A 25,451-nucleotide genomic window follows, 5' to 3' on the forward strand; every position below is an offset into this window, starting at 1 on the left:
TTGCAGACCAACTTGGGCCCCCTGATGGGCTCTTGTGGGATCCTGTCCATCTCAGGAACACCCACACACATGCAGGCTCAAGGCTGTCTTCCGCTCCAGAATGGCAGAGAGAATTACCTTGGCTTGGGCGCTCTGGAACTACCAGTGCCCGGCACTCTGTAAATGGCTATTAAAAAAAATAAACGCAGTCCACAGACAGAATCAATTTTGAACCTGCTCCCTCCTCTCCCCACCAGACAGCCCCATCAACTCTCGTCCCCTCTGACAGGAAACTTGGGAGGACTTCAGTCTCAATCATGCTGAGTTTGCAGTACTTTGAGGACATTCAGGTGGAGATGCCCCTTAGTCCTCTACAAACACTAGGGCAAGGCACAGATCAAGGAGCTCCTACAAATCCCAACAGCTGAAGTCAATGGCTGTTCCTCTCTCATCCTCCTCCTGTTACTAGTACAGTTTCAGCTAACGTTAAATGAGCACTAACTGATCTGCTGAGCATTTCTCATGCATTATCCCCTCTATCTTCAAACAAACCTTGTGGAATTACGTGCTATTAACTCCTGTTAAACCAGAGAGGAAACTGATGCTTTGTAAGAAAATTTGCCTCAAATCAGAGTGCAACTAAGCAGCTAGACAAGGTTCTGAACACTGGCAAACTAACTTAAGAACCTGTGCTTCCCAGGCTCGTCATGGTATCAGCCAGGGAGGAAAACTGTTCACTAGAGCAAAGACAGAAGACAAAGCACAGACCCTTAAGAACAATAACATTTAAGGGCAGACACTGCAAAGGGAGAAACAACTCAAGAAATGGCATTCATAGCCCGATGTAATTCTTTCCCCTTGAATGTGGAGTCGATCTAGGGACTTGCTGCTAACTACAGAACATAGAGTAAGTGTCTCTCCTGCCGCGAGGCCTGGGAAGAAGAAGCCTGGGACCTCAGTCTTGCTAGAGCGTTTCTGGCTTGCATACTTCGATGAAGCGAGCTGCTATGTTGGGAGAGGCCCACATGGCAAGGAACTGAGGCCCTCAGTCCAACAACCCACGGGAAAACGAATGTTGCCAACAGCCACAGAGTGAGCCTGGAGGCAGACAGACCCCATAAAAGCCTTGGAGACCATAGAGACCATAGACCCTGGCCGACACGTGAAGGATGAAGCCCGGCTGTGCCCAGATTTGTTTGAAGTCAATACAGTCTGGGGTAGTTTGTTATGTAGCAAAAGGTAAGTAATACAAGTGGAAAAGAAAACTCTAGAAATATAGATGTTTTGAGTTCTTCCTACCTGTGGCTTCTGACAGTGATGAGGAGAAAGTTAAGAACTGAGCTGCAAGAAAAAACTACGGTTAGAAGTTGCGAAAAGAGGGGCTCCTGGGGGGCTCAGTCCATTAAGCGTCTGCCTTTGGCTTAGGTCATGATCCCAGAGTCCTGGGATCATCGGGCTCTCTGCTCAGCAGGGAGGCTGCTTCTCCCTCTCCCTCTGCCTGCTGCTCCCCCTGCTTGTGCTCCCTCTCTGTCAAATAAATAAATAAAATCTTAAAAAAAAAAAAAAGCTGCAAAAAGAAGGAAAACTCTGTTAAGGAGGGCAGGTGATATGATGAGCACTGGGTGTTATACGCAACTCAAGAATCAAAGAACACTACGTCAAAAACTAATGATGTACCACAGTTGGCTAACTGAATTCAAATTAAAAAAAAAAAAAAAGGAAAACTGAAAAATATAATGATGAAAAATAACTGAAAGGCTAAGACCCAGACTAATGAGCAAATTGTCTGGGATTCTAGGGGCAGTGTGGTTAATCGTGCTAGTGAAGCAACAAGAAGACCTGGTCTAAGGGGGGAAAAGATCACTGAATTTTCTAATTAAAAAATTCTGGAGGCACCTGGGGTGACTCAGTCAGTTAAGTATCTGACTCCTGGTTTTGGCTCAGGTCATGACCTCAGGGTTGTGAGATGAGCTGTGTGGGCTACTGCTCAAGCATAAGTCGGTTTGAGATTCTTTCCCCCTCCCTCTTTGCTCCTCTCCCCACAACCTGCATGCTCTCTCTCTCTCAAATAAATACAATTTTTTTTAGATTGTATTTATTTGAGAGAGAGAGAGACAGAGAGCCTCAGTGGGCAGGGGCTGGGGGGAGAGGATCGGGCAGAGGGAGAGGAGGAGCAGACTCCCTGATGAGCAGAGAGCCCATGGAGTTTCATCCCAGGGCTGTGGGATCATGACCTGAGCCAAAGACAGATGATTAGCCGACTGAGTCACCCTTCAAATAAATAAAATCTTAACATAAATATAAAATAACTTTTAAGGGGTGCCTTCAGTGGCACAATTAAGCATCCGACTATTGTTCAGGTCTTAGTTAAGCTCCATGTTGGGCATGGAGCCTAATTAGCAAGAGAGAAAGAAAGAAAATTTTTAAGACATCTATTTCAGAGAAATAGTGCTAAGAAGTCAGTGAAAGACACAACAGAAAGTAACAAATGCCTAGACCTAGAATGAAAGACACTTATATAACAAAACTACAGACTCAGAACTTCTACTTACCACTTATATACCAGAGCAGAGTACCAATACTGAGAAAAAAAATCAGATGCATGGTCAATATCTGAAGACTCCAAAATCCTGATCAAACCTTTTCAATTAATTGGCTAGATTTGATATTTTCTACCTAAGTTTTATTATACAAAATTCAGTCTTAGGGGTGCCTGGGTGGCTCAGTGAGTTAAGGTTCTGTCTTTGGCTCAGGTCATGACCTTAGGGAAGTGGGATCGAGCCCCACATCGTGCGTGCTCTCTGCTCAGCAGGGACGCTGCTTCCCTCTCTCTCTGCCTACCTCTCTACCTATTTGTGATCTCCATCTATCAAATAAATAAATAAAATTTCAAAAAAAAAAATAAAGGTTCAAAATTCAGTCTTAAATTGAAGTTGTCTGAATTAAATTGAGAATACAGATTCCTGGGTTCTATAGCTCATGTTTAACTTTTCAGGTTTAAATTTTTTAATTTTATTTTTAGTCTTTTTAAAGAATTATTTATTTGAGAGAGAGAGAGAGCATGTGCACAAGCAGGGGAGCAGAAGAGGGAGAGGGAGAAGCAGGCTCTCCACTGAGCTGGGAGCCCAAAGCAGAGCTCGATCCTAAGACCCTAGGACCGTGACCCGAGCTGAAGGCAGATGCTCAACCAACTGGGCCACCCAGGCCCCCTCAAGTTTAAAATTTTTAAAAGCCGTTTCATACACGATCACCTAATGTTTATCTATACTTCTATCTGGAGTCAAAAGTGAGGCTTTCTATCCTTCAAAGTCCTGGATACAATATTCCAATTTTAACACCATTAGCTTCCATTTGATAGTTGGTACTTTTAGTTCTAATTCCAGTATCAGGATCCACAGCAAGAGGATGAGAACACTAGTTTCTCTAGCAATTTTAAGATCACTGAATATGGAGCCTAACGCTATCCTCAACTTATCCCCTCTTTCCTTACTACTACATGAAGCTACCACATCGTCCTAGGTACATGTCAACGGGATTATTTTTTTAATTTTTAAACTTTATTTATTCTTTTTATTATTATTATTTTTTAAAATAGCTCCAAGCTCAACATGAAGTCCAATGTGGGGCTTCAACTCATGACCCTGAGATCAAGACCTGTGGTGAGATCAAGAGTCAGAAACTTAACTGACTGAATGAACCACCCAGGTGCCCCTCAATGGGATGATTTTTGGTATTTTATATTCATTCCTCTACTTCTCAATTTTCTACAGTAGTTTTATTTTCAACAGCATTTTTAAACCAAGGTGTTTTATTTCTGACTTTATGTTGACATTTAATCTAAATCTATGTTTGTCTCTCACATGCAACCCATTTTCTCCAATGTTTCCCTAACAATTTCAGAATTTGTGTTAATTCTTTTTTTTTTTTAAGATTTTATTTATTTATTTGACAGACAGAGATCACAGGTAGGCAGAGAGGCAGGCAGAAGAGGGAGGGGGAAGCAGGTTCCCCGCTGAGCACAGGGACTGACGCAGGGCTCAATCCCAGGACCCTGAGATCCCAGGACCTGAGCCGAAGGCAGAGGCTTAACCCACTGAGCCACCCAGGCGCCCCACTTGTGTAATTCTTTTTACATGATTTGTATCTATAAGCCATCTTAACTGAGCAATTCATACAAGACACACAGCCTCACTTGCTGACAGCACCAGAAATGCTGTAGTAATTCCCAGACAGCATCCAAGGCAGGGCGGATGAGAGCACAGCGTGTAAAGAAGCCATGCAGCCTCTGCAGAAGAGGAGGATGGGCTGTAAGGTCCACAACAGCAGCAAGCACAGGCAGTCAGAAGGAATGTGCAAAGGAAGAGCAGAGAACTTTTCTCTGTAGCTCTGGCTGCAAAATAAGTGTCAACCACCCTATAAATGGAAACTGAAAAAGTGGGGCAAGAGAAGAAAGGCAGAAGAGTTAGGGCAAGACAAAATAATCATTATTTCCTTCCCACTGCCTGAGCCAAAAACCCAGGAGTCATTCTCGACTCCTTCCTTCTTGTCTTTCAGAACTCACATGAAATCCATCAGCACATCTCAATGACTCTACTTTTAAAATCTATCCAGAATCCAACTCGTTTCCACCATGTGTGCAGAAACTCCCCATTGCCTACAGGATAAAACCCAGTTCTTGCCATGGCTTATAAGGCAAAATCCTACACCACGTGACCTTAATTCCACACCACCACTTCCAGGATCACATCCTTACCCTACTCCCTCCTCCACTCTCCTATAACCAGAGTGGCCCCCTTCTTGCTGTTTTCCAAACCCATCTAGCACATCCTGTGTCAGGGCCATAGTATTTGCTATGTAATCTTCCTTTGGAGTGTTCTCCTTGCACGTATCCACATAACCCAGGTGTCTACTTCAGTGTCTACTTAAAATATCATCTTAGTACTTTATCGATCCTAAGAGACTACCCTCTGGTCACTATCTTTGTTTATTTTTTGCTTTAATATTTGCCACCTAACACGTTACGTATTTACTTACGCATCTGTTTAGTGACTGTCTTTCCCCACCTCTCGCCCACCTCAAGCAGAATTTAAGCCCCATGAGAACAAGGGCTTTTCGGTGTTGTCAGTGCTCAGACATTCCTAGCTCCTGTAACAGGCAAGTCCTCGCTTCATATTTGGTGAATGAACAAATGAATGGAAGGACTATCAAAACAGGACTCGGAGAATACAACAAGGCCAACCAGGAGCACATGCATTTTGCTTTGGCCAAGAAATGGGGTTTGGGACATTGAATAAGGAAAACGAGGATTCCAAACTCATGAAAATTTCATAGTGGCCTCAATGAGCAAACACAGACCACAAATAATATCCGAGCTCTTTGGAAACAGAACTGTGAGTCGGTTCTGGGAAAATGTGATAATGAAGTACAAAACATTCCAGTGAAGGTGGGAGAACAGTTCCCCATTTGGACTAGGAAATACAAGTGTGGTAACAACGATGTCAAGGGAAGGCTGTGTTAACCATCTGTCAGTTTTCTGTTGGTCTGTTGTATTTATTTATTTATTTATTAGAACAGAAAGGTTTTAGCTGGAATAACAGTCAAAGACCATCTATGAATACAGTTCATAACTGATAGAGCACCATCCCATAGTTACAGACAGTATTTCAAGTGCAGAAACAAAGGCACAGTAGGAATGGAGGTAAATGCAAGCATAATAAAAACAAGGCAGGCATAGCAGTAAACTGCATCTATGAAAACCGTCTAAGCATCTGGTCAAACACAAGACTGGAACATTTGGTGTCACTTTAAAGGCCTAAAGCAAAAAATTAAATAACGAAGCTGATAACATCTATCCAAAGGCATACCAGAAAGGCACAAGCTTCAGAAAACGCTGGAGAAGATGAACAAAGATAGATATGCAGCCTGATAGTGGGGGAAAAAAGTAAAGGAAAAGAGAGAATAAATGTGTAAATCACAGAGGCAGAGCGGAAAGATAGTTCCTACTCAGGAAACAAGAGAGGGAAGGCCTGATTCAGGAAAATGGCTTTAATGCTGGAGGAAAGAAAAGAAGGTGAATAAAGAACATCTAGGGAAATTAGGGAGGAATTAACTAAAGAAGGAAAATTTAAAGAAAACTTTTTCAAGATTTTATTTATTTATTTGTCAGAGAGAGAGAGCATGTGTGCCAGCACACAGCAGGGGGTGTGGTAGGCAGAGGGGGAAGCAGGCTGAGCAAGGAGCCTGTCCCTAAGGAGGAAAATTTAAACTAGAATGTCAGGTAAGCTGTACTGTATAATGACAGGAGTAAAAGGGAGAAGAAAAAGGGAAGCTATAAATGGTCAAGCAATTCTCAAAAAATGGCCCCAAAATACCCCCAAATTTAGCTAAGTAGGAATATGTCATTTTTACACAAGATCCAGCATAAAGTTGCAGAGAATTGATAAGAATCAACTGAATCAAACATCAGTCAGTTTTGTCAGTCAGGAACTCTATGACCTTGAACAAGCCGCTTAACCTCTCCAGGACTTATTTTCTCCGTTTAAAAAGAAATGTATGTGTTTTGGGAGGAGTGGTCAGATAAAAAATGGGTGATCATTCTCAGTCTTTTTTCCCTCTAGCTTATAACAGGAAAGACAGGAAAAGCTCATTCTTACAGAAAGATTCAGCAAAATAGGAGAACTTTCAGATACGTGGAGTAATAGTTAACAACAGTTTAACACTAGGCTTTACAATTTAGAAAGCACTTTTACAGGCATAATTATACGTACTGCTCACAGCAAGCCTGCGAGGCAGGAAAGGCGACTACGATTTAACAACAGTGGACAAGTGGAGTCCCTGAGATGCAGCGGTATGAAGCAATCGGCTCAGGGACACAGAAGCAGCAGCCGACCCAGGATCCCTGCCAGATGGACCAGCAGCGCCCAGTCTCCCAGCATTCTCAGTTCAGATGCCGTCCTACCAGGACTAAGGTCTTACAGGGTATTCCTGGGGCTTACTAGGTAACAGGTGGATGAAGAGTTAAAAACGTCCAAAAAACACAAACCCTTTTAATTTAAAATAGAATTCTTTAATAGTTCAAGAAATGACGTTATATGTGAACTACATGTATACTAATTAGCTATACAAAATGTTTTCCTACAATGTTGAACTTGGTTCAGTCACAAACCTATGAAGACGGCTTTTTCAGTCCGCACATCTCTCTCTTAAACTGTAAAGCGCTACGGGAAACTTATTACTGCACTTGCAATGTTTTTGACCTTTTCACATACGGAATAATGGACTTTGATCTTTAAGACTGATAGACCTATTAAAACATTAAACCAGCTGCTCCCCTTCGTGCATGGTGGATGCCAAGAGTACAGAGAAAGTGGCAGAAGTGGACCGAGAAGGAAGTTATGTTTGGTTTTGTTTGTAACATCTAAAAGGCCTGTCACCACATCTCTACTACAGTAGTGAGAATAAAGCCAACAGTATTTTCCTCATCCTATTCTTTGCTCTGAAAACCATCACCAGCCAGAGCCGACTAAGGGCGACACTAACGAAAAATCTTAGGAATATAATCTGCTTCTTTTTAGTGTCAACCCATTTTACCATTCCTTTTCTTTATGTACATTTGAACTGAACAGAGTAAGCTTCAGATGGATTCCAAAAATACGTATATGATTCTGGCATTTCCACTCTAACAGGCACATCTTCCTTCAGAGTAGCTGAGAAACTCCAACTGCATGGGTCAGCATTTTCCCATGATCCCCACTCATCTGCATTCCCTTTCCTCCTCTCCCCAAGTGGAGACACCTATGATTTCTTAGAGCCCATACGACACTGCTCTTCACGATGATTTCTTCCTACTGAACTCACTGCTGACTGAAGGAAGGGTGTGAGAAAGGAAAAAGGATCTAAGGTCAGCTTAAGGGCAAAAGACGGGAAAATCCCGAAAAAAGGACCAGAGAAAGTGGAAGCTGCAGCTCAGTTTTGTCCTAGGGCATTACTTCATCCTTCCCCACAGTTCCTCTTTTAAAGGAGCTGGACAAACAGTGGGCCAGATAAGCATGTCTGAAGTAGAAACTTGGGGGAAATCAAAGTCTAACACTGAATGAGCCACAGCCGAGTATAAATCACTGATTATCAGGCCCTCACACACACAAAGACCACTCAGAATAGATAATATAAATAAAAAAGGATATTTGATCTTGGTCAGAAAACTTCAATTTAAGTCTTGATATGTGGCATAATTTCCCCAAAGCGCATGATTTCCTGAGGCTCACCTTTCTAACTATGAACAGGAAAAATATATCAACAATCTACCTATTTTACAGTGTTACTGTGAAAATCTAAGTGAGAAAAACAGTACACGTTTGGGGCAAGTAACTTTTTAAATTACTACAGTGGTGTAAAGAAGAACAAAATTCTTAACTGAAGATCCTCTCTTCAATCCCATTAGTGCCCATATTCTGGCTCTCTTAAAAGTTACACAGAAATGAGCAGGACTCAAATGGGTAACTATAAAGCGGCTTTTCAGATACTGAAATATATACATCGGAAATAAACACTGAGTAGTCATCTACTAGAAAGTTTATAGAGGCCAACCATAAAGTAGTTATTCACACACAAGGCTAATGCTATCACCATCAATAAAATATAGCAAATTTTAGTCCCAGTCATATGCTAAGTAATCCACAGCTCATCTACTATCCTACCTATATGCAGTATAGTAGAAAAAGCCTGGGGCTTGATATCTGAATCACCTAAATATGAATCCCATCGAGGTTAGTACAAGTGGCAGCCCTTAGCCAAGTCTGACCTGAAATATCCTCAAATGTAAATTAGCAAAACTACCACTTACACTTCAGAAGATTAAGATTATGGTGATCACGTCTGTATTGGGCCTACTCCAGTGCCTAGGCCACAGTGGTTGCTCACTATATGGTGGCCAACAACCCGACAGCCCTCCCATTCCCCCAAAGCAAGATCTTCGTTTTTTTTAGGAATACTAAAATTACATGATTGAACACAATTAACAAAAGCGCTCTCAAACAAATACAATGAAAGAGGTTCCCTAAAACCATTCATGGATTCTCAAGCTGTGTGCTGAAAATTAATGTAAGCGTTAAGATCAATCTAAGGAGTTTAAAATCTGCCCTTCTGGGACGCCTGGGTGGCTCAGTCAGTTAAGTGTCTGACTCTCAGTTTTGGCTCAGGTCCTGATCTCAGGGTCATGGTGAATCCTCTCCCCCTCTCCCAATGCCTGGCTCCGCCCCACTGCCCCCCCCCCCCCCCCCCGCAAGCTCTCTTTCTCTCAAATAAATAAATAAATCTCTTAAAAAAAAAAAAAAAAAACAACGAAATAAAATACATACGCTAGAGTGATTTAGGATCTCAACTACTGTTCCCTTCAGGCACCAGGACACCTGATGCAGAGGTGGCTATTTTCTAACAACCTCCCGGTGAGAAGCAACTGCTCTAAGATCTTGCCGGGCTAACTACTGTCCCTTCCCTGAGGCCACACTGAAAACAGGGGGTCAGGAGAGGACTTTAGCTCGGAAAGCTAAATTAACCAAGGAAAGCAGATCAAGGAAGATTTAGGACATTAACTTCCTCGTAAATTAGCCTTAAGTTTATACCCCAACTAATGCATTACCAGTTGGGATCTTCCCGCTGGCCGGTTTCCTTCCTGCTCTAGAGTTCATGACTGTATTAAGATTTGATCCATGACAAAAGTTCTGTTTTTTTTATATAAATGAAATTCTTATTGCAAACTGAGACTGAGGTCTAATCAGGCTCCCTTTTCCTCTTCTAGCTTGATATTAAGCGACTGTTCACGTTTTTGAAACTACATATGAAGACATGTGCCTTCATCCAGTAATGAAGTGGCAATATATAAATTAGAGTTTACACTGTATTTTTCCCCACAAGATTTTCATGTTTAGAACTTTCCTCACTGCCTTATGCTCCGCCTTCAGGCAGCCTGAGAGTCACCCATGATGACTGCCAAAATAGATGCCTTGACAACACACAAAAGAACCAGTGGGCAGAGTCTGTGTGTGTGCACAAACACACATGTGACGGTCTCCTAAGACAAGCTCTTAAAACTCAAACTATCAGACACAGATTGATGGTGGAGGAGGGTGGAGCAGGGCGGCCTGGGGAGGAGCTGGATACAAAGAAAAGATTAAGACCTGGGAAGCAAAATGAAAAAGAACTAACTGCTAGAGAGAGCATTAAGGAGGGAAGTCTCGGGTTTACCACAGAAAGGAGGGAAGAGGGATTAGACTAGGTACCAGCAGAAGAATCTTGGGGGGTGGGGGAGGTGGGCGCGAGAACTACAAGAGTAAAGAGAAAACAAAGAGATTCCACCAAACTGAGATTTTAGAACGAGCCCTCCCTCCTGCTCCAATTCCGTGGGTTTTGTTTTTTCCTAGCAGGAAGCTACAACACACTTCTGTTTCAACAGAAGGATTATATTAACAAAGCAAATAAAGGAAACCTATACTAAAAATGTAACCCACCTACACTGCAAGGTCTAAAAACGGAAATACTTCTTTCCCCGTTTTGTGGGGGTTTCAAAACAGTAGGGACAGGGAAGGGGAAGGAGATAGGAGAAGGGAGGGGGGCAGGCAAGCTCTTCCTGAATACAGGAGTCTTTTGACCAAGTACTGATTTCAAATTTACCTTTTCGCGGTCAGGCCGGCACCTCCTTAAACCAAACACAGCGTTCCACTCTGTAAACCAGAACCTGCTGAGCGGCTCCGGCACCACATGGAGAATTTAGGGGTGTATGCAAACACTGGGCAGATGCAGAACCAGCGCTGGCTTTGGGAACTACTCTACTACCCGCAATGGGAGGCTAAAACTCCAGTAAGGTTTGAACGGACAGTGCACTGGAAAAGCAAAAACAGCAAAAAAAAAAAAAAAAAAAAGCAAAGGGGAAGGGGGGGCCTAAGGTCAGCCACAAAACCATGCCCTCAGACAGAGACGTCTGTAAAGGGGCAGTAAGTGGAAAACAGTGGGCAAGAGAGAAAGGATATAAGCACCCATCTCCGGACTGGAACCGTTCTCCTGATGGGGTCTACATACACAAGAAGGAAATCACTTTCTGCAGAGAAAGCACGCCCCTGCCGCGGGGCCGGCGGCGGCCCGCGCAGCTAAGGGAGGCCCAGCGCACCCCCCGCGCTCACTCACTTTCGTCCGGCCGTTGATTCTGTAGTTGCCCAGCTTCCCGTTGCAGTGGCGGATCAGGTCGTCCATGCTGCTCATGAGCAGCCCGATGGCTTCGCAGCCCGGCTCCTTGCCCTCGATCCAGGTGATCTTATCGCCTCGGATGTCCTTGGACGAGTCGCTCTTCTGGCTGACCAGCTGGCCGTCCGTGAACTTGCCGGTGTCGTGCAGGGCGCGCACCTCGTCGCCGATCTGCTGCCCGGTCTCCTTGCCCAGGAAGTCGTCCACCACACAGATGCCGTGCTTGTTCATGCACGGCACGATGTACTCCAGCGCCAGCTTCAGCGCCGGCAGCGGCTTCGTCTGCCCGTTGGGCCGCAGGCCGCCGCCGGGGCTCAGCCCCTCGCCCGGCGTGTGGCTGGGCGGGTACAGGTTCGTCTTCTCCGGGTCCTCCTCCTTCGCGGGCTCCGCCTCGACCGCCGCCGCCTGGCTCTGGCCGCCGGTAGCCGCGCGAGGCGGGGACGCGGCCGCCGCGGGGTCGGCCGCGGGCTTGGCCTTTGCCATGGCCGCGTCCCCGGCGGCCCGCGGGCCCGCCTTCTCGGCGGCGCTGTCCCGGCGCGGCGGTGCCTTCCTGGCCTCCCTGGCCCCGGCCCCGCCGGCCCTGGGCTGCGGCGCGGAGGCGGCGGACGCGGGGCCGGGGTGCCGGTGCTGGCCCGCGCCGTGGCCGGGGGCGCCCTCGCCGCCCTGGCACACGAGCTTGTGCTTCTTCCAGTCCTGGCGCTGGTGCTCCTTGCTGCAGTAGAAGGAGCTGCGGCAGCGGCTGCAGCGCAGCAGGTTCTCCATCTTCCCGCACAGCTCGCAGTACTGCCGGTCTCGCTCGCTCGGGCTCGGCCCGCCGGGCCCGCCGCTGTCATTAGCCATGGCGGCGGCGGCGGAGGCGGCAGCCGAGCAGGAGAGGTGGCGGCCGGAGGGCCTCGCCCGGGAACGGGGAGCGGGCGGAGCGACAGAGGCCGTCACTGCACCATGCACCCGCCACTCCCCGCCTGAGGGAGGCCGGCGCCCAGCGCCCTCGGCCCGGCCGCTTCCTCGTCCTCGGGTCCCGCCGCGCAGCGCCGGCGGCCGCCTCAGCGCCTCATCGCTGCCGCGAGCTGGGGCACCGCGGCCTGCGCGGCGGACAGCGACCTCCGCTCGGGCAGGCGGGGGCCGGCGCGCGAGACCGGCCGCCGCCGCCGCCGCCTTAACGTCCGCGGTCGCCCGGCCGGGCCTGTGGAGGAGCGCAGGGCGTGCGGGCGCCACTCGCTCTGCGCGCTCTGCACGTACACCACGGCCCCGCCACGACCCGGGCGGGCGGCGCGCGAGGGCGGAGGGGGCCGAGGGGAGGGCCGAGGGGAGGGCCGAGGGGGCGGCGGCCGCGCACACGCGCTCGGGCGCGGGCGGCGCCGGGGCCGCCTCCGCTCGCCCGCACTCGGCGGGGCTGGGCTTGGGAGCCGGGTCCCGGCAGCCTGCGCACCCCCCCACCCCGCCCCTCTGCGCGCTCCGCCCGGGGCGGGCCCGGGACGCGGAGGCCGGCGCGAGGCCACCGCCCGCCGCTGCCTGCGCGGGGACGCCGAGGGGCAGGCCCGCGAGAGCGGAAGGGCGGGGCCGCCGGGCCGCAGCCCGGCCCTGCGCGGCTGACGGTGCCTACACCTGCTGGGGCGAGCGCGGGGGCGGGAGCTGCGCGGAGCGGGGCACGGAATATGGCCGCAGTCGGTTTAGGACCAGCCGGGTGGGGTCCCGGCGCGCCCCAGCCTACGCTGCAAGGTGGCTCTCGCCGTCCCGGTCTTGCATAGGAGGAAACGGAAATTCAGAGAAGTAAAGTAACTTGCCCAAGGTCACGCAGGACTGGGACTGGATCCAGGAATTAGGCTCTGTCAGATTCCAAGGCTGCTTTTTCCATGACACCAACACGGCCTCTATTTCGAGGCCTGAAGTGGTTAAAAACAAAAAGTAAGTCTCGCTGCAGCGTTCATCCCAGCCCCTATGCCCCGTGTGAGCCACATTTACAGGTACTGAAATTTTACTTTTTTTTTTTTTTTAAGCCATTTCTAAGCCTTATGAGATGTTGCCGAGCGTCAAATCCTCTGAAGAAATTTTTGGCTGCCAAGTTCAAGTTAATCAATGGTCGTTCCAATATCCACATTCAGGCACTTAAATTCAAAATGATGGAATTTCTCCTGAGAATTGGATTTTGGCGGTCAATGAGCATTAACGACTTCTTAGATTTAAAAAATCTCGTGTTAGAATCTGTGCTACGCCCAATGAACCTATTTTTGTTTTGTAAGACATAAAAATCTTATCAGAGATAAAGCCAAAGATTTCTTTCCACTTTGCCATTTAAGAATAAAAAGCTGCAATTTAGATTTTCACAATTTTTATTGAACGCCTGCTACTGTGAAAATGCTGTGCTAGGCTTGCATATCATCTGAACAGATTGACAGTAACATCAGTCCTCGAGATGACAGCCCTTCAACTGTACAGAACTTAGAAGTGTCACTAAATTCTTCTATTTAACTAAACAGTCTCCTGGCGATCCAGTCGTCTGTCCTGGGGACTGAGGACAGTAATTCCAATTAGCTTGGACTTTGGGAGACTGAGGTAAATGTTACACTTACAGCTTCAAATTCCAAACCAAACTAAAAGTCCAACTTTCTGGAAAGAATCAACAGCTGAATCCATCTCAATTGTGTATCCAGCTTTCCCAGAGCTTAATTAAATGCAGTAAAATACTGTTTCAGATACTGCTAATTAGGATTTTTCAACAAATGCCTTAGAAGCATGCTGTGTGCCACACTGTCCACAGTCACACAAATGTGACCTGTGCTTGGCACACAAATGAACTAGTTCTACTATGTACACTCGACAGGTATATGGTCCAGTGCACACGCAGACACGTAAACAAATAATGACAACCTAGAATTTGGACTGTTTCGTAAGAGAGAGGTAGATAGAAGAGAATCGGAACAAAGAAAGGAATTGCTAGGTCTGCCTTTTGCACTAAGCAAGATTCCAAGCAAATTAGTTAAGAAGTTCTTAAAAATGTAAAGAAGCTGTTCAATGACTTAAAATAGCAAACTTTTAAAACATTTTTGATATACATAAATTATATGAATTATAATTCCAATACATGTAAAAGCAAGTACTTCATAGGCCTCCTTTTGCTAGAGTAATTATAAATGATTCTTAACTATCCTCAAGGGCAGGAACTTTACTGACGAACGCTCATTCCACAAACATGTGATTCTTCTAGATTTAGTTATTTGTAGGTACCAAAAGTAGCCCAACAATTTTGTTTAAAATTACTGTTTAGGTCTATGGTGTTCAAACAAGTATATTTACATGCCTGTATGCTCTTTTCCTTCATGTCTAGTTAAAAGAACAGATACTCATATCAAAACTTTCAGTAATGGGTCACCTGCGTGTCTCATTCGGTTAAGAGGATGCCTTGGGCTCCGGCCATGATCCCAGGGTCTGGAATTGAGCCCCATGTGGGGCTCTCTGCTCAGTGGGGGAATTGCTTCTCTCTCTACCTATCTCTCCGCCTGCTTGTACATGTTCTCTCTCTCTAAGAAATAAATACAATCTTTAAAAAAAAAAAAAAACCTTCGTTAGCTTCCTTTTTGTTCTAAGTACACAAAATCACAAACTGAACATGTATACCTTGAAAATACTTAATATGACACTTCGAAAATTTTCATGAACTGAGCAAATATAAAATAATATTTCATATATTTCCAAAGATCCACAATTTCTGAATTTTCACTTATGTAGGCTCAATAATCCATGAACTAATTCCAAGTTAGTGAGAATTTCACCAAACCATCTACTGGCAATGCAACAGCCAGCCAATGAGAAGTTCACCAACAAGGTTCTGGAACTCTACCAACATTGTAGCAGTGGCCACTTACTCAGATGTTAAGAGATTTACATTGTCATGTAGGAACTTATAAACACTTCTAGAGTGCTTATGTCAGTCTCTGTTCTAAGCATTTTACAAATACTCGTTTAATCCTCATGAATACACTATGAGGTGTGTACTGTTATGATGCTCATTTACAAAGGGTGAAACCAGAGTCAGGCAATGAATGAGTGTCCCTCTCAATTCTCAGGATTATATGATTAGTAGCATTAGGAGTGTTACCGAATACTCTGGGGAGAACAAAGGCTTGCGTCTCCCAAAGCCAGGAATTATTACAAGTTTTTTCCTGCCCCCAACCTAATCCAGATCAACTGTTCTAGAAACGGAAGGATGAATTGAAGTAAAAGTGCTGTCATCCCCATACCTCACTGGCTTGGGCCAAAGCTAACCCACCACGGACCTGGCTTCCTTTGCTCTTTCTGGCAATGTTAACGTAAACTATTAAGCAATCATCACTACAAACTGACAAGAGACTGACAAAGACTGCGGCAAAGCTGGGAGTCAATACGCAGGACAGACTTAAGTGAGGACATGAATGTACAAATGGTTGTGTTGACTCTTGAGGAAAGCCCAGGGAACAATTTACCTTCCAGGGACTAGCCCCATTTCTCCTTTAAAAATATGTTAAAAATTCACAAGAAAGTGTATCTTGGCTGTTCAGGAAATAAAAATCAAACATCTGATTGTTAACTAATGACCTCTTGTTTCCCCATCTGTGACGATCTTGTTTTAATATGTTACAGAGAACAGAAAAATTGCAAGTATAACATAGGCATCCCCCCAAGATAAACAGGAAGACGATCTTTGAGTTCTGGGAGAGCAACTAAAAATCTGAGCCATTTTCTAACTATAGTATTGGGACGCGCTCAAGAAGGTGTTGTTAGGAAATAGCACCTGGTCTTTTCTGTACTGGGGGTTCTGCCAGGTGCACACGCAGGCTGTGTGCTTCCCCACGTATGTGGAGCCGGCACTGCTGTCTACTAAGATTTCTTTAGAAAATTAGATATTTCAAAAGACTTTTTATGTATTCCAGAAAATGAATCTATCATCCAACTTTATCAGCTTATGATTTAAAACCTACCAATCCAGTTAAAAATTGATCAGTTCATCTCAAGAAATAGAACCTAAACTTTAAACCATTTCTCTAGTGATTTTTTTAATTACTCAGAAACACCGGTACTCTGTTACATGTTACTGTAATTACACAATGAGCCCCGCCCCCCCAACAAACATTACCTAACGTTGAACTGACTTTTAGTATATTCCCAGTAAGTAACTTAAATCAATCCAGGTCAGAGACAGCTAAATAATTTTTCCGTAACATTGTTTGATGTGAAAAAACTGTAAACATACATAAAAATAGAGACAATCGTATAATCAAACTCAACCCTGATTAGTTCAACAGTTATCAACAGCCCAATCCTGCCCCCATTTTGCCTTTTTAAAAAATTATTTCTTGGGGCGCCTGGGTGGCTCAGTGGGTTAAGCTGCTGCCTTCGGCTGGGGTCATGATCTCAGGGTCCTGGGATCGAGTCCCGCATCGGGCTCTCTGCTCAGCAGGGAGCCTGCTTCCGTCTCTCTCTCTCTGCCTGCCTCTCCGACTACTTGTGATTTCTCTCTGTCAAATAAATAAATAAAATCTTTAAAAAAAATTATTTCTTTACTGAGATATAATTGACATAGAACCTTGTATTAGTTTTAGGTCTACAACGTAAGGATTTAACACATAATTATATTGTGAAATGATCACCACAATACGTCTAGTTAATATCAATCACCACACATGGTTACAATCTTTTTTCTTGTTACAAGAACTTCTGAGATCTACTCTCTTAGCAACTTTGAAATAGTTACTTATCTGACCTGGAGAGAGAGAGAGCGAGCAAGAGAGAGAGAAAGGACAAGCAGGGGAAGCCAGAGAGGGAGAAGCAGGCTCTCCACTGAGCAGGAAAGGAAGCCTGATGCAAGACTCAACCCCAGGACCCTGGGATCATGACCTGAGCCAAAGGCAGACATTTAACCGATTGAGCCATCCCCGGGTCCTGGTTCCTGTGTGTTTCAGATGTGTTGACACTAATCCTTGATAATTTTCTTGTCTTCTGGTATAAGATGGCCCAGACTTATCCTGTACATTTTCCCGCTCCTGACCTGAAATCAGTCATTTCTTCAAAATCCCTGGGTTCCTTCTAGAAGGAAATGGTAGTTAGAAACCACCATCAGTAGTACTCATTGCTACTGGGTTGTTATTGCTCCTAGATCTTTTCAGTGATTAGAGCTAGGAAATAGGTAATTTTTTTCAAGAGAAAAAAATCTTGAATTCATACTAATCTTATATATTACAATTACATATTACAACATATTACAATATTGCATAGTACATCCTTGAACATAGTACATGTTCAAGAAAAAATCTTGAATTCATACTAGTATTCCAGTTCAAATGTAACATTATAGGGTTGTATCTTAATTTATTTGATTTTATATTTGTGTTTCATTTTCTCATAGGAAACTTTTTTTCCTGATGACATTTACAAAACTACTTATCTGCTTTATTCCACCTAAGAGTTTATTGTATTCTTTTTGTTTATGTAATATGTCCCATTAGGGACAGTTAGTGAAAACAGTGTGTTTTAAAGTCACCTGATCTAATTATTTTCTCTGTATGACTGAGCCATCAACTTGAGATGTGGTTAGTTTACTTTCAGTTCTGTTTTCAATTTTTAGGGGATTGATTTTTTTTCCATTTTGAAATTATTCCTTTAATTATGCAGTACATAGCATATAGCTAGATATTGTTCTGAATTCTTCCCAAGCATCATCTAATTTAACCCTCACAGTAAACCTATGGGTGGGTATTACCACCTCTGCTTTATGCCTAGGAAGAGTGAAGTACTAACAAGTTCCATCATTCCCTAGATCACAAGGGGCAGGATAAGGATTTAAACTGAAGGATCTGATTTATAATCTCCTGGCAAAACATGATAAGTTCCATAAGAGAGATAAATGTGAATTAATATGGGGGAGTCAAAGAACAGAAACTGCATTTTTAAAATTTTATGACAGTCATCCTAATAGGTGTGAAGTGATTGCTCACGGTGGCTTTGATTTGCATTTCCCTGATGATTAGAGATGTTGAGTGCCTTTTCGTGTTGGCCTGTTGGCCATTTATATATCTTCTTTGGAGAAATATTTATTCAAGTCATTTGTCCATTTTTAAATTGTATTGTTTGGGGTTTTTTTTCTATTGAGTTGTAGTTGTTCCTTATGTATTGTGGATATTAACACATTATCAGATATATTGTTTGCAAATATTTTCTTCTGCTCCATAGGTTGCCTTTTCACTCTGTTGTTTGTTTCTTCTGCTGTGCAGGAGGTTTGAGATTAATGTAGTTCCATGTAGTCTCCTATTTTTGCATTTGATGCTTGTGCTTTACATGTGATATCCAGGAAATTACTTTTTCCCTATGTTTTTTTTCTAGGAGCTTTGTGATTTCAGGTCTTACTTTTTGTGAGTAGTGTAAGATAGGGGTCTGATTTCATTCTTCTGTTTTTGGCTCTCTGGTTTTCCCAATATCATTTATTTAAGAGACTCTCCTTTCCCCATTATGTGTTGTTGGTCCCCTTGTCCAAAATCAGCTGACCATATATGTAGGGGTTTATTTCTGGACTCTCTATTCTGTTCCACTGATCAACGTGCCTGTTTTATGCCAGTGCTATACTGTTTTGATTGCTACAGCTTTATACTATAGCGTGAAATCAGGTACTGTAATGCCTCTAGGTCTGTTTATTTGGGGTCTTTTGTGATTACATATACATTTTAGAGTTGTTTGTTCTATTTCTGTGAAAATAACCACCCCTGGAATTTTGATTGTGATTTCTTAAATCTGTAAATTGCTTTGGACATTTTCGCCATATGAATTCTTCCAATGCAAGAATATGGGATATCTTTCCCTTTATTTGTGTCTTCTTTGATCTCTTTCATCAATGTCTTATAGTTTTCACTATACAGGCCTTTCATTTCCTTAGTTAAGTTTATTCCTAAGTATTGTTTTTCATGCTATTTTAAATGGAATTGCTTTCTTAATTTCTCTTTCATACAGTTCATAGTGTATAGAAGTGCAGCTGATTTCTATATATTGATTTTGTATTTGTATTCTTATTGTACAATTTCAGTGAATTTATTTGTTAAATTCTAACACTTTTTAGTAGGGTCTTTAGGGTTTCTATATATAAGACCACATCATCTGTGAACAGAGATAACTGTTCATCTGTGAACAGAGATAATTCTTCCTTTCTGATGTGGATGACTTTTATTTCTTTTCCTTGCCTACTTGCTCTAGCTAAGACTTCCAATAGTATCTTGAATAAAAGTGGTGAAAGTGGGCATCCATCTTCATCATGGAGGAAAAGATTTTAACTTTCACCATTGAGTATCACTGAGGGCCTGTTATATATACGGCCTTTGAGGAACATTTATTTCTTCGAAACCCAATTTGTTGAGTGTTTTTATCATGGGGAAAAAAAAAGGATTTGTCAATTCTTTTTTCTTCATTTATTGAGATGATCATATGATTTTTGTCACTGATTTTGTTAATGGTGTATCACATTGATTGATTTGCAGATGTCGAAACATCCTTGCATCACAGGAATAAATCCCATATGTTCAAGGTGAAATGATCCTTGTGATGTGCTGTTGAATTCGGTTTGCTAATATTTTATTGAGAATTTTTACATTTACATTCATCAGGTCTGTAATTTTCTTTTCTTGGAGAATCTTTTTTTTTTTTTCCCAAAGATTCATCCATTCATTTGACAGACAGAAATCACAAGGAGGCAGAGAGGCAGGCAGAGAGAGAGGAGGAAGCAGGCTCCCCACTGAGCAGAGAGCCTGATATGGGGCTCGATCCCAGGACCCTGGGATCATGACCTGAGCCGAAGGCAAACGCTTTAACCCACTGAGCCACTCAGGTGCCCCTTCTTGGAGAATCTTTATTTGGCTTTAGCATCAAGGTAAGGCCATCCTCTTAAAATGAATCTGGGAGTGTTCCTCTTCTTCAGTTTTTTGGAAGAGTTTGAGAAGCATTGGCATTAATTCTTTTTTTAGCAGAATTCACCAGTGAAACCATTGGGTCTTAGGCCTTTCTGTGTTGGGAAGTTTTTTGATTACTGATTCAACCCTCTTACCCCTATTGGTCAGTTTAGATTTTCTTTTTCTTCATGATTCATTCTTGATATACACTATGTTTCTATGAATTTATCCATTTATTGTAGTTTATCCAGCCTATTGGCATATAATTATTTATTGTAGTCTCTCATAATCCTTTGTATTTTTGTGGTATTAGTTGTAATTTCTCCTGTATTTTTATAAATAAATCTATAAGTATAATAATAAACTTACAAATATATAATTCCCTTCCTCTTCTCTTATGTAAAAGGTAGCATATTACATGTCCTGATTTGCATTTTACTTATTTTACTTAATATATCCTGGGAACCACTGTACATTTCTTCCCCAGAGACCTTCCTCATTTGTTGCTATAAATGGATGGGTCTCCATCATGTGAATATGCTGTAGTTGCATTCAACCAGTCTCCTGTGTTTAAATGTTTAGGTAGTTTCCTTATATTGATAATTTTATTTTCTTTATTTTTTTCCTGATTCATCTAGCTAATGTATTGTGAGATTTATTGGTCTTAAGAAAACAATTTTTGCTTCATTGATTTTCTTTATCATTTATTTTCTATTCACTGATTTCTGCTACTTTCTGAGTAATTTCCTTTTTCAATTCATTACAGATTTAACTGTCTTTTTCTGGTTTGTTAAGGTGGAAACCTGGGAACATGTTTAGACTTTCTTCTTTTCTACATGAACACTTAAAGATATAAATTCCTCTATAAACATTACTTTAGCTGCAATCCATGTATGTTCATACATTGTGTTTTCATTTTCATTCAGTAAAAATGTGTTTTGAGATAATATCCCTTGTGATTTCTTCTTTGACCGATGACTATTTAGAAATGGGTTATTTAATTTCTAAAGTTGTGTGTGTGTGGTGTATTGATTTTTAAATGTTTGGGATTTCCAGGTATCTTTCTGCTGTTGATTTCTAATTTAATCCCATTTGGGATGGAGAACATATTCTTTATTATTTCAATTGTTTTTCAATTTATTGAGACTTGTTTTATGACCCAGTTCTGGTGAATGGTCCATGTGTGCTTGAAAAAAAAACTATTTTCTACTATTGCTGAGTAGAATGTTCTGTAGAATTTAGTTGGGTCAAGTTGGTTGACAGGATTCAAGTTTTCTATATTCTTACTTATTTTCTATGTATTATCAGTTGTTGAGAAAGGAGTGTTGAAATCTCCAGCTATAGTTATGTGGGGTTTTTGTGTTCTCTCTTGTCTGAGAGCTTTTGCTTTTACATTTTGATGCTGTTATTAGATACAAAATTGAAATTGTTATTTCGTAGTGAATTGATCCTTTTTTTTTCTTTTTTTGCCAGAGAGTGAGAGAGAAAGCACAAGCATGAGCAAGGAGCCTGATGTGGTACTTGATCCCAGGACCCTGAGATCATGACCTGAACCAAAGGCAGACACTTCACTGACTGAGCCACCCAGGTGCCCCTGAATTGATCCTTTTATCTTTAGGAAATACCCTCTTTATTCTCTTTATTCTTTATTCAAAATACTCTTTTATTTTTATTTTATTTTATTTTATTTATTTATTTGATAGACAGAGAGAGATCACAAGTAGGCAGAGAGGCAGGCAGAGAGAGAGGGGGAAGCAGGCTCCCCACTGAGTGGAGAGCCCGACGTGGGGCTCGATCCCAGGACCCTGAGATCATGACCTGAGCTGAAGGCAGAGGCTTAAACCACTGAGCCACCCAGGCGCCCCCAAAATACTCTTTATTCATATTAATTTTACCTATCACAATGTTCACTTTGATACTAATATAGCCACTTTATCTTACAAATAATGTTTGCATGGTATAGAATCTTCATAGTTATATTTCTGTGTTTGAAGCATGTTTCTTGGAAATTATATTTATCTAGTGGGATCTTACTTTTATATCCAGTGTGATAATCTCTATATGAGATATATAAACTAGACTTTAGCAAACATTTCCTAGTCTCTGTCACAACTACTCAGCTCTGCTCTTGTCGTGTTAAACTATCTATAGGAAATACATAAAAATATGTACGTGGCCTCTTCATTTACAAAAAGAGGAGGCTCTCTCTGCTTGTTTTGCTTCTCTACCTGCTTATTCTGTTCTTGCTTCAACTTTTCCTCCTCTTCCTTCTCTTTCTCCTCTACGTCCTCTTTTCTTCTCTTCCTTTCCTTTCCTTTGCCCCTTCACTTCCTCTCTTTGTTTTTCTTCTGTTGGTAGAGTGATGTTTTCTTGGTATAATTTTCCCTAAGCATAATAAACATCCATAAATATCTCCGTAGTACAAGTCTGGCTGTCAAAAAAGAGAGAGAGAGAGAGAGAGATTTTCTCAGTGTTTTGTCTGAAAGTCTTTATTTTACCTTTATTTTGAAAATTATTTTTGCTGGATATAGAATTCTAGGTTGAGAGTTTTTCTTCTGGCAAAATAAAGATGTCATTTCATTGTGTCCTGGCTTCATTGTTTCTGAAAATAGTCTTTGGTATTTCTTGCCTTTGGCCCACTACTATTGAGTTTTGTTTTCAAATGCTTTTTAGGGCATCCAGGCTGACTTGGTCAGTTAAGCAACCAACCCTTGATTCTGGCTCAGGTCATGATGTCAGGGTCCTGAGATCAAGCCTAATGCTGGGTATGAACCCTGTTTAAGAGTCTTTCCCTCCCTCTGCCCCTCCCCTCCCGGAGGCATGTGCATGTGCTCCTGTGTGCACTTGCTCTCACTCGCTCTCAAAAAAACAAAAACCCAAAAAGCTTTTTTTTTTTTTTTTTTTAGATTTTATTTATTTATTTGACAGACAGAGATCCCAAGTAGGCAGAGAGGCAGGCAGAGAAAGAGGGAAGCAGGCTCCCTGCAAGCAGAGAGCCCGATGAGGGTCTCGATCCCAGGACCCTGAGATCATGACCTGAGCCGAAGGCAGAGGCTTTAACCCACTGAGCCACCCAGGTGCCCCCTAAAAGCGTTTTAAAGTTTTTCTTTTTCACTAGTTTTTAACAATATGATGAATATGTCACTTGATACTGTTTTATTTGTTTTAATTCTAATTAAGGTTCATTGAGTTTCTTGGATATGTACATTTATAGTTTTTATCATATTAGGAAACATTTTGGCTCTGACTTCTTTAAATATTCTTCTGCCTCCATTTTTTTTTGATATTCAAATTATACATATATTAGATAACTTAGTGTTTCACAGATTAGTGAAGTTCTTTTCTTCCCCTAAACCTGATCCTTGCTCTCTGCTTCCATTTGAAAGCATTTCTATCACTGTAACTTCAGGTACATGATCTTTTCTTTTGCAGTGTCTAAACTTCTGGTAATTCCATCCAACGAATTTCTTCATTTTGCATACATCATCTCAGCTCTGAAATTTCCACTTGACTTTTTCTTCCAGTATCTTCCATTTCTCACTTCATTATGCTGTTTTCCTTTATATCCTTGAGCATATTTATAAAGATGTCTGCTACTTTACATGTGATGTTTGGGTCTCTTGCAATTGGACTAATCTTTCTTTGCCTATGGATTACATTTCCTTGGCTCTTTGCATGTTTAGTAATTTTTAATTGTATTTTAAACATGAGTATTTTGCTATTGAATGCTATTTTGTTGTTTTTTCTTAAAGAGGGTTAAATTTATTCTGGGATGAATTTATATATTTTTTGAAGCTTTAAAGTTCTGTATGTTGCTCTTGAGAAATCTGATGTCAGCCTAATTTTCTTACCTTTATAAGTAATTTTATCTTTATGCTTTAAGACTCTCAGCCTTTTTCCTTTGCTTTAAAGTTTGTTGATTTTTTTTTTTCTAAGATATGACTCTGAGGTCATTATAACAGGTCATTTTTCTCATGCATGTGGTGGGCCCTTAAGTGACAAATTCAAAATATTGAAATATATTTAAATCTACTTCTGAAAAGCTTTAAAAATGTTTTTAAATGAGTTTTATTCTGTTGTTTCATTTCTCTTCTTCAGAAATTCCAGTTATGTGTACATTGATTTTTTTTGTTTGTCTGTTTTACACTCCCATCACATTCTCTTGATTTCTTTAATATACCTTCATCTCAATTTCATTTGCTTGTTGTTTTACTCACTTTCTTTTTTTTAAATTATGTTCAGTTAGCCACTGTATAGTACATCATTAGTTTTTGATGTAGTGTTCAATGATTCAGTAGTTGTGTTTTACTCACTTTCTTCAATGTTTCTTTCTTTTTCTTTGTGACAAGAACTCTTAGGATTTACTCTTCACAAATTTCCTTTGTATCATATAGCAGAGCTAGGTATAGTCATCCTTTTGTACATTATAGCCCTAGTACTGATTTATTTTATAACCAGAAGTTAGTACCTTTTGACCACTTTCCTGAAATTCCTCTTTCTTTACCCTTTACTTTTGGTAACCATAAATCTGATCTCTTTTGTATGAGTTTGGTTGTGTTGTGTGTGTGTGTGTTTTAGATTGCACATGTAAGTAAGATTACAGAGTATATATCTTTTTCTGTCTGACTAATTCATTTAGTATAATGCCTTCAAGGTCCATCCATGGTGAATTTTTTTGATTTTTTTTTTATCACTGAATGATATTCCATTCATACATCAATGGATTCAATGTTTCTTTTAAATTTTTATTTGAATTCCTTCTTCCTTGGGTACATTGTAGTTTATCCTTCATTTTTTAAGACACACCTTTATCTTCAACTACTTTCCTGAGTTTGATCAATTCTTGTTGCATTTCATCCTGAATTTGTTTGTTTTTATTTCTTCTTAATGTTGAAATTAATCATTCTAAGTGGTTTTATTTTTTTTAAGATTTTATTTATTTATTTGAAAGAGAGAGACATTGAGAGAGGGAATACAAGGAGGGAGAGTGGGAGAGGGAGAAGCAGGCTTCCCACTGAGCAGGGAGCCCAGGATCCCAGGATCCCGCCCTGCTCCTCTAAGTGGTTTAAAAAAATTGTCTTTGGGGGCACCTGGCTGACTCAGTCAGTAGAGCATGTGACTTTTGATCTCTCAGGGTCATGAGTTTGAGCCCCTCATCCGGAGTAGAGATTACTTAAAAAAGGAAAAAAAGAAAGAAAAATCAGTTTTAGACTTGCCAAATCTGAAATGTACATTCCTGGTCTGAATGGTGATTCAAACAGACAGTTGGATACACAGGTTTGGAATGTGGGGGCAAGTTCCGGGCTGGAGATACACACTTGGGAGTCACCTGCA

The 25,451-nt window shown here is 42.0% G+C and overlaps 1 protein-coding gene across 3 annotated transcripts in view; it reads right to left on the minus strand.

Moving 5' to 3' along the window:
* EGLN1 (egl-9 family hypoxia inducible factor 1) overlaps positions 1-12,054 on the minus strand; it is a 56,423-nt gene extending 44,369 nt beyond the window's left edge. For all 3 annotated transcript variants that reach the window (XM_032312267.1, XM_032312266.1, XM_032312265.1), the window contains exon 1: positions 11,158-12,054. In XM_032312267.1, coding sequence (XP_032168158.1) covers positions 11,158-12,054 — 897 coding nt within the window. The remainder of the gene's footprint in view (positions 1-11,157) is intronic.
* Between the last annotated feature and the right edge of the window lie 13,397 nt (positions 12,055-25,451).

Source organism: Mustela erminea, chromosome 14 (assembly GCF_009829155.1).
Source record: "Mustela erminea isolate mMusErm1 chromosome 14, mMusErm1.Pri, whole genome shotgun sequence".
NCBI lineage: Eukaryota > Metazoa > Chordata > Mammalia > Carnivora > Mustelidae > Mustela > Mustela erminea.